Consider the following 9190-nt stretch of genomic DNA (forward strand, 5'->3'; position numbering starts at 1 on the left):
CCAACATGGGCCAGTGAAGCGACGTCCTCCACAACTAGACTGAAGAACAAAAGGACAGCAACTTGTCTGTTCCCCTTCCCCGATTCCCCAATAAATTTTTTTTCAATAAAAATTAAAAATAAAAATAAAATAAAATGTGGTTGTTTATGACTGGTTTCTTTCATTTAGCATGTTTTCAAGGTACATGTATGTTGTAGTATGTAACAGGGCTTCATTCTTTTTATTGTTGAATAATATTTCATCGTGTGAATATACACATTTAGTTAATCCATTCATCAGTTGATGGATATTTGGGTTGTTCCCACCTGGCCATTACAAATGCAGCTCTTTCAGTTTTAAGTAATAGAAAATCCAATTTAACCTGCTTTAAATAACTAAAAGTCCAGCTTCAGACATGCAGGGTTTTAGCATCAGCAGCAGCACTTTCTCTCCACCTGTTAGCTAGGCTCTGTTCATTTTCAGGATCTCCCTAGTGACAAGATGGCTCCAGTAACTCCCTTTCACATCCTCTCACAGTCAAGCCAATAGGAGAAAGCAAAAGCTTCTTGCAGATCCTCAAGCAAAAGCCCTTGGGACGAGTTCTGGGGGGCTCTAACTGTGGCCCGCAAGCCGAAGCACTAAGGGAAACGTGCCAGGCTCTCCCCCTGGAGGGTGAGAGGAACAGGGAAGGGACCCAAACAGGGAGAACCGAATACAGATAAGAGATAATCTCCAAAAACTTGAGGCCTCTTTCCATTAAGATAAATGGATTCCGGACAGCTGAAAATTTAAAAAGCCCAATTTAAGGTTGTTGTGAGAATTAAAGATGATAAATGCATACTGAGCATTTAGTGGAATGCCCAATACACAGGAAGTGCTTAATACATGTTAGCTGCTATATTAGCGATTATTTGTACTAGATGAACCACAGGAAACTTGACAAAATTTGACTTTTAAGGGGAAAAAGCCAGTTTCATATAGCTCAATGTCATACATACTGAGTTTAAAATTAAGGCATGTTCAACCCGTATTTGCTTTTTCATAGTGAAATGTAAGACTGCATCTGTATCAAAAAGAAGGAATGAGGCTTATTTTCAAAATGTTTAAAACTTCAGGTTATAGAAAGTTAAGGATCTCTACTTTAAGAAGGATTTCTCTGGTCTTGTGGAAAACATGAGAGGCAAAGAATGGATGAAAGAGGTCTCTGAGACCAGTGGTGTGCAAAGCATTTCCTACCCTAACACATGGTTCAGGCCTGATATCCACCTTAGCGTTTATTAGCTAAAATTCTCAAACTATTAAAAAAATATTTTCATGGGAAAACTTCTCTTTGATTTCTTAATATAAGCTAACAGTAAACTAGAATTACCTTTAGAAAAAGTGGTTTTTCAATCTTGCCCAAAATATATTTCAACAAACCAGGGATATAAAATGTTTATATCCCTCTTGAACTCTGCATAAACATGATTTAAAAATTAAAAATAGGGGCGGCCAGTTAGCTCAGGCAGTTAAGAGCACAGTGCTCGTAACACCAAGGTTGCCGGTTCGATTCCCACATGGGCCAGTGAGCTGTGCCCTCCACAACTAGATTGAAGACAACGACTTGACTCGGAGCTGATGGGTCCTAGAAAAACACACTGTTCCCCAATAAAATTTAAAAAAAAAATTAAAAACTAACTGAAGAAACGACTTCCGGGATCCTCCATTCCTTGTATCACATCTTAGTCTCTTCCCTTTCCCTATTCTAGGTTCACATTATAGACCTGGGTAGAGATCACCTGCTATCAACAATGAATTTCTAGATCTGATGGTAATTTCACTGCTCTAATGCATTTTGAGGACCTATGCTTAGACAACATATCCACTACAAATAACTTATAAGAGTTATTATTGAGGGAAAAAAAGATTTAAGCTAGACAAAATGAATAAAGGCATGTGCATGTTTGGATACTTAAGAAATTTTTATAATTCCATAGCTTTCTTTTTTTCATATTTCAAAAATTCCTCAAGTGCAATGGAACACCACAAAATAACTAACAGCTGCCACTTACTGAACATTTGTTACGTGCCAGACAGAGGATAAATACTATCTCATTTAATCCTCACGTTTACTCTGAGAGGTAAGCGCTATTAGCTCTATTTTATGACGAAGGAATTGAGCCTTAGAAAAATTAAATAACTAACACTACTGAGAAAGCGATCCTTCAAAAGTTGAACCCTGGTCAGCTGCCTATGACAGCAATATCAGCCTCAGCAAAGAACATTCAAAGACAAACCAGACTTTGGGATGATGGGAAACTATCACATTTTCTCTGATAAGTCTGGAAAGTGAAAGAGCCTTTTCCGATACAAAGTAACGAGATTCAAACTTTAAGAGAGTAAAGTTACAAAGCCTGAGATCCTCTAAAAGGTAAACTTATCCTCAAGTGTCCCTTAACTTGATGGCAAAGACACTGCAGGTTGTAGGCATCCGTGCAGCGAAGGGAAAGAGGAGAACAGTTCTATTACTCATATACCTACAGGGTGCTGGGTTACTGTATAAAGGATACTGAAACCCTTAGCCAGTAACAACTAAAAACCAAAACAAAAAAACAAGTGTTTAAAGCTAAGACAAAAAATAGTTGCAGCACCTTTTTATAAACTATCTTACTGTATACCAAAATTATCTACATAAAGCAACTTCTACCCCAGTCCTGCCATATGTGCACATGATAAAATAGTCCAGGCCCGTGTGACGTATTAAGAGTATCCTCCATTAAGAGAAAGAGAATATATTTTCACTTTTTTCTTTTGACAGTAAAGGGAAGGATTGAAAAATAAGGTTCTTGCAATAATCTTTCTTGGAGGCAAGAAACTTTCTCTTCTCTACATCCCCAGAAAGGCTTGTCTTTCTGCAGACTAAATGGCAGTTTAAACGACCATTGAATCAGAATCCAGGACTCTAAGCCAGCACTCTAAACTGACTCAGGTATTCAACAGATAAGTGACTTTAATCAAGTAACTTCACTTTTTCAGGCCCTCATTTCTCCTTCACTGAAATTTCAGAGAAATGAAGAAATTAAGGCTTGAAGAATTTGAAGCTGCGCCCCAAGAAGCTGCCCCAGGGGCACTACAGTGGGTGAGGGGAAGGCCGAGTCGGCACCTGCCAATTCTCCCAGAATGGAGCCACTTTCCCACTTTACATATAATAGAGTTCTATGTAAAATGTTATTTAACCACCATTCTGCTACTACAAGGTAAGAGCGAAAAACAGCTGTCTAGGTGCTCGCCAAAGTCCCAGCACACCACTGCATTTTTCAGATCCACAGCCTTATGCAGCGTATTTCAGCTGTGAAAGATGGAGTCAATTTTACATTAATGCTGCAATTAACGTTTAGTTACACTCTACTTTCGGATAAAACACACAATGCCCCTCCCCCAAAAAAAACTTTCAATGGGATATTCTAGAAATAAGAATAATCAATAGGATAAGATCTCTAGATAAGTGGCTGCGATAGCTGCTGGCAGCCGAAACAGTAGCTGCAACCTTTCTTCGTTCCCTAGATGCCAAACGCAACGACAGTACCTGGTGACCAAAGCAGGCACCCAGGCACAGGGTTCCCAAGAGCCAGTCTCTTCTAAGTGGATTGTCCCATCTTATCTCTTCTGCATCTCAATTAAACTTCTGCTTCCTGGGGTTGTAACAGTACTCCTGGTTGAAGTCTTTCTCCACTCCTTTTCCTACCTACCCTACCAAGTAAACCTGCACAGTTCCCACAATCTGTCCAGGGGCACATCTACTAAATTACAGTCAGATAGGGAATACAGGCACCCACTCTCTGGGTTCAACTACGGTACACAACGATCTTGTGTGTTACAACATATCCAAGTTTAAAGCAATCTACAGTCTCACCCAGATGTCCCCTCTTGTCCCTAATCTTTTAGGCCCCACAGTCAAAGACCCTAACTTGAGAATTTACATTAATAATTTACCCAACAGACAGCTAAAATAAATACACTATGAAATTTCGATAAACCAATTATTAATTTTAAACTTATTAGCAAAGCAGTTTAACTACGAAGATATCCAAAGTGGAACTGAATTCAAATATGGGGGACAAAACATTTACATATACATTTTTGTAGGATTTATCTAGTAAGGCTAAGAACTCAGTATAAAATATCATATATGCCCAAATATAAGCCATGGTCTTTTCCCAAAAATTACCCCTAAAAAAGAGGTAGCTTCCTTATATTCTAGTCCTTACAAAGCCTTTGTTATGAGGACTGCTCTCTCAATTATCTTATTTTTAACATAATAAGGCTAAAAATATCTTTAAGACAAGAGGAAATGATCAATCAAGATCACAGTAACACCAGGCTTGATGGCATACGGTGGGAAGCTGTGACCTGTGTAACGTGAGAGAGAAGGGTCATTCCTACAGGAGCAGGGTTGGAGGAGTCTTGGTCAGGCTGAGAAAAGAGAAGGGACAAAATGTTCTTCAGTGACTGAGACTGTTTGGGGGAACTGCCTGAAGTCACTTTAATCAATACTAATTTGGGAGGCTTAAGAGACTTCAACCCAATAAAATCAATTTAAAAGGAGGCAAATAAATTCAACACATTTTTCGAATTACTCCTCACGGTATAACCTCACTGCCATACCCCAAAGCCTTTTTTTTTAATTGCTTTAAAAAACAAGTAAATCATTAAATTGCAAAAATGAATGTAATTCTATAGAACAAATGCAGGGGTGGGGAATTCCACTGCTTTGCAAAGTTATAGGTTGGATAAAACAAGGATTCAGGAATGATGTATCTCGGGCCGGCCGAGTGGCGAGTTGGTTAAGAGTTGGCTTGGGACGCCAGCTCTGAGCAGCAGGGCCCCAGTTCGGATCCCACATGAGGACCAGTGACGCTGCGCCCTCTACAGCTAAGATGGTGAACAACAGCTCGACCTGGAGCTGCACTGCCACGAGTTGCAGGCGTCGGCATAGGCTACAATGGAGCTGCAATGGGCTGTCATAAGCTACTGTGCTAGCCAGCAGCTGGCATGAGCTGCCATGAGCCGCAGTGAGTGGCTATCCAATGGCCGGTGACCAATCTGCCTCACCCGGGAAGAGCGCAATGATAATACCAACATGGGCCAGTGAAGCAATGTCCTCCACAACTAGACTGAAGAACAAAAGGACAGCAANTGGGTTGCCATGGGCTACCGTGTGTAGCCAGCAGCCAGTGTGAGCGGCCGTCCAGAAGCCAGCGACTGATCTGCCTTGCCCAGGAAGAGCGCAATGATGGTGCCAACTTGGGCCAGTGAAGCAACGTCCTCCATAACCAGGCTGCAGAACAAAAGGACAGCAACTTGTCTGTTCCCCTGCCCCCAATTCCCCAGCGCTGTTCCCATCCCCCAATTCCCCAATAAAAATCTTTTAAAAAATAAATAAATAGAGAATTTTAAACTATTATGTATAAATTATTTACAATGATCTCCAAAGAGGTCTCCATAATATTTTGTTGCTACTAAACTTTCTTTTAAATATATGAAATAAGGTATCTGGGAACCTTCACAAAGATATATACTACAAATATATTTTAACAATACTCCATGCAGGTAGTGTTAATTTGTATTTTTCTTTTTTTTCCCCCAGTTACCTTGCAGTTTATTTAAACTAAGAGAAAAAGGTCATAATGTTTTCGTGCAATACGTAATTGGTTCTTTAAATAACAATTGTGACAAATAACAGAAAGAATTAAGGAATGCTGCACCTGTGATCTATACAAAACAGCAACATTATGGGTTGTACATAATTTAAAGAAATGTCTTAAACACTTTTTGAAATACTGTTGTAGCCAATACATAGAAACGCATGCCTTGGGTGGGCATAGGAATGCAACTTAGAAAAAAAAGAAAAACAAAATCACACCGGAACTACCCTTCAAATTAAAATGTAGTTCAAATTCCGGAACTACACCGGAATTTCTTTAAAATCACTGAGCAAGAAAAGCAACATTGAACTGCCATACTGATTTTACACAACTTCTATACAGTACCTTGACTTAAGTCGAAGAGCAAAAGTTAAGGCTCGCCTCTATTTTTGGTAAACAACTGCATGGTAAACTTAGATGACTTTTCCCCCTGGATTTTACCTGGGAGTGGTCTTTTAAATTTTTTATTTAAAAGAGGGCAGGTTTGGCACTTTTATACTGATGTCACCAATGTTAATATTTCTTGGGATCTTGGGAAGATTCATATTCTTTACAGCGGATATAGCACGGGCTGGAGCTCCCGCTAAGCCAGCCTCAGATTTCTCCAGTTTATTTTGTGCATCAATTTGTGTAACAATCTCATTCATGTTGGTCTCCAATACCATTCCCCCCATCACCATTTCTGCAAGAATATTGTCAACCTTGTCTACATGGAAAATTAAATCCAGTTCACAGACATTTTCAAAACACTTGTCTAATGTTTCCACAAATACTTGAATTAGATCTAAAATGCCAAGTTCACTTTCTGAAGAATCCACACAAAAGACAAAATGTAATGTTGTGTAATATCTATAAATCAGTTTGTTGTCAGATCCTCCAATTAATAATCCTCCTTCTAGGAAATTACAAACATTTTCATCTCTCTTAGATACCAAATGGAATGTCTCCCTGATGACTTGCTGTTGTGTATCTTCACTGTAAGGCTGGCAGAACTTGGAGAGCCGCGGCTCCCCGTGGTTGTTGAAGATGAGGGTCGCCTTGATCATGGCTGAGCCAGGCTGACTAGGTGGGCTGACTGGGTGGGGGCCAGGACGGGGGCGGGCGCACGAGCCTCACCTTGGGATCTCACCAGCGATCCTTCCCCACCCGCCTCCTCTCACACGCATGCATGCGCAAGCACCTTAATTTGTATTTTTCTACTACAGCAAACAGCAGGTCAATGAATCTTGTCTCAGTCATTTTGAAAATTAAAAATCAAATGGTTTCAGGGCCAGCTGAGTGGTGCATTGGTTAAGAACTGGCTTGGGACTTCAGAGGGCCCCGGTTTGGATCCCACATATGAGGGCCAGTGACACTGCCCTCCACAGCTAAGATGCTGAACAACAGCTCAACCTGGAGCTGGGCTGCTGTGAGTCGCTGGCGACAGCGCAGGCTGCAGCCCCTGCTGCAGTGGTTGCCATGGGCTACCATCTGTAGCCAGCAGCCAGCGTGAGCGGCCCGTCCAGTGAGCAGCCGTCCAGAAGCCAGCGACTGATCTGCCTCACCTGGGAAGAGCGCAATGATGGTGCCAGCTTGGGCCAGTGAAGCAACGTCCTCCACAACTAGACTGAAGAACAAAACGACAGCAACTTGTCTGTTCCCCTCCCCCAATCCCCCAATAACAATTCCCATACCCACAATCCCCCAATAACAATCTTAAAAAAAAAAAAGTTCACTCTTTTACTCAGTATTTCCATTTCTAAGTCTCCACATAGTCTAAGAAAATCTGAAATGCAGACAAAGATATTCACTGAAGTATTATAATGCCAGAAAGCTGGAAACATTTGTCTAGCAACAGAGAAATGTTTAAGCAAATGAAAGTTAAGTAAATCATACTGTTACACAATCACTAATAATTGGCTATGAAAAGTTTTTAAAGACACTAAAAATGTTTATGATGGAATGTTAAATGAGAAAAACTGAATACAAAATCATATATATGATTAAGTAAATAACAAACAACAGGTATTAAAAAAAGGAAGATATACTAAAAGGAAATATACTAAAACATTACCAATATCCTATCTGTGCATATCTTGCAGGATGATAATAAGTATAAGTCATTTTTGTTTTCTTTATATATTTCTGTAGTTTCCAGTATATGGTACATATTTTTAAAATCAGAAAAAAAGTAATGTTTTAAAATGTGTTCCCAAGTCAAGGCTTGTCAGGTCTCCCTAAATTAATCTACAAATTCAATATTATCTCAAAACAAATGGCAAAAAGAAACTGAAGGAGGAACTTGGAAATATTATCTTAATAAATAAATACGCAAAAATAGCCCAAAACAGTCTGAAAACAAGAGTAATAAGGTGGGGGGGTGTGGGGGAACAGAAAGCCTTTACCCTACCAAAAACTAAAATCTATTCAAAACTACAGCAGTTAAAACAACATGGAACCAGAGCAGGAACAGAGGCGCTAGCACACACTCACTACTCATGTATACTCATATGTGTAAATACAGTTGGGACAACTGGGTAAATTATTTAGAAAAAAAAAAAAGACAGCAACAAAAGCCTAATAACCACAGCCAATCTTTGCTGCACTCACCACAGGCCCACAACCCTTGGGTACAGATGTTTGCCGACTCCCATTTTTTTGGATCTTCCAAAGATAATATGGAGCTTATGTCACGTATTCTGTAATACTTCAGCAAGCTCTGGGAGCATGTTTTTAAAAACACAAAACCTACAGCCTTCCTCCTCTCAGAGGAAGAAGTCACCCTCCTCTGCCCAAAGCAAACCTGTGCTCTGACCCCATCCCTTCCTGTCATTCCCAGCTGTTGCTCCAAAATGCCCCTTGCCAGTATTTCAACACCTCCCCTTTCTGCTAGCTACTTGTTATCTGCTTACATTTTGTGAAAAACAAAAAAATTTTTTCAAGAACAAACCACTCCCTCTCTACCTTGTCTCCTTTACATATACAAAGCTTATTCAACAATAATCTTTTCAAAAGTAAAAAACAAAAGAGACTACACTGTCATGCCATTCACTCCTATGGCGGCAAATTCACTTCTCTAAAAAGCACTGTGCTGGGCCGGCGGAGTTGCATGTTGGTTGGGAGTTGGCTTAGGACGCCAGCTCTGAGCAGCAGGGCCCCGGTTTGGATCCCACATGAGGGCCAGTGACGCTGCGCCCTCTACAGCTAAGATGATGAACAACAGCTCAACCTGGAGCTGGGCTGCCGTGAGTCCCCAGCGACGGTGTAGGCTGCAGCCCCTGCTGCAGTGGGCTGCTGTAAGCTACCGTGAGTGGCGTGAGTGGCCAGCAGCCAGTGTGAGCTGCCAAGAGCCACTGTGAGTGGCCGTCCAGAAGCCAGAGACAGATCTGCCTCACCCGGGAAGAGCGCAATGATAATACCAACATGGGCCAGTGAGGCAACATCTTCCACAACTAGACTGAAGAACAAAAGGACAGTAACTTGTCTGTTTCCCCTCCCGGATCCCCCAACACTGTTCCCCACCCCCAACTCCCCAATAAAATCTTTTT

The 9190-nt window shown here is 40.9% G+C and overlaps 2 protein-coding genes across 9 annotated transcripts in view; both read right to left on the minus strand.

The window, feature by feature from the left end:
• Positions 1-9190, minus strand: part of SRPK2 (SRSF protein kinase 2) — a 239063-nt gene that overhangs the window by 217041 nt on the left and 12832 nt on the right. The gene's annotated exons all lie outside the window — the stretch shown is intronic.
• On the minus strand, positions 6048-6709 carry LOC109392055 (AP-3 complex subunit sigma-1). 3 transcript variants are annotated; one of them, XM_019660142.1, is made up of 2 exons: positions 6437-6709; positions 6048-6364 (listed from the first exon to the last, which is right to left on the minus strand). In XM_019660142.1, the coding sequence occupies exons 1-2, from the start codon at positions 6707-6709 to the stop codon at positions 6128-6130; spliced, it is 510 nt and encodes a 169-aa protein (XP_019515687.1). In that variant the 3' UTR covers positions 6048-6127. The 3 variants fall into 3 exon arrangements, with proteins under 3 accessions (XP_019515687.1, XP_019515688.1, XP_019515686.1); XM_019660143.1 differs by having other exon boundaries at positions 6048-6256; positions 6365-6709; XM_019660141.1 differs by having other exon boundaries at positions 6053-6709.

Source organism: Hipposideros armiger, unplaced genomic scaffold (genome assembly GCF_001890085.2).
Source record: "Hipposideros armiger isolate ML-2016 unplaced genomic scaffold, ASM189008v1 scaffold_312, whole genome shotgun sequence".
In the NCBI taxonomy this organism is placed as follows: Eukaryota; Metazoa; Chordata; class Mammalia; order Chiroptera; family Hipposideridae; genus Hipposideros; species Hipposideros armiger.

What these genes read in the sequence shown, in the direction of transcription:
- LOC109392055 (XM_019660141.1), bottom strand. Translation starts at nt 6,709, where the DNA reads ATGATCAAGGCGACCCTCATCTTCAACAACCACGGGGAGCCGCGGCTC.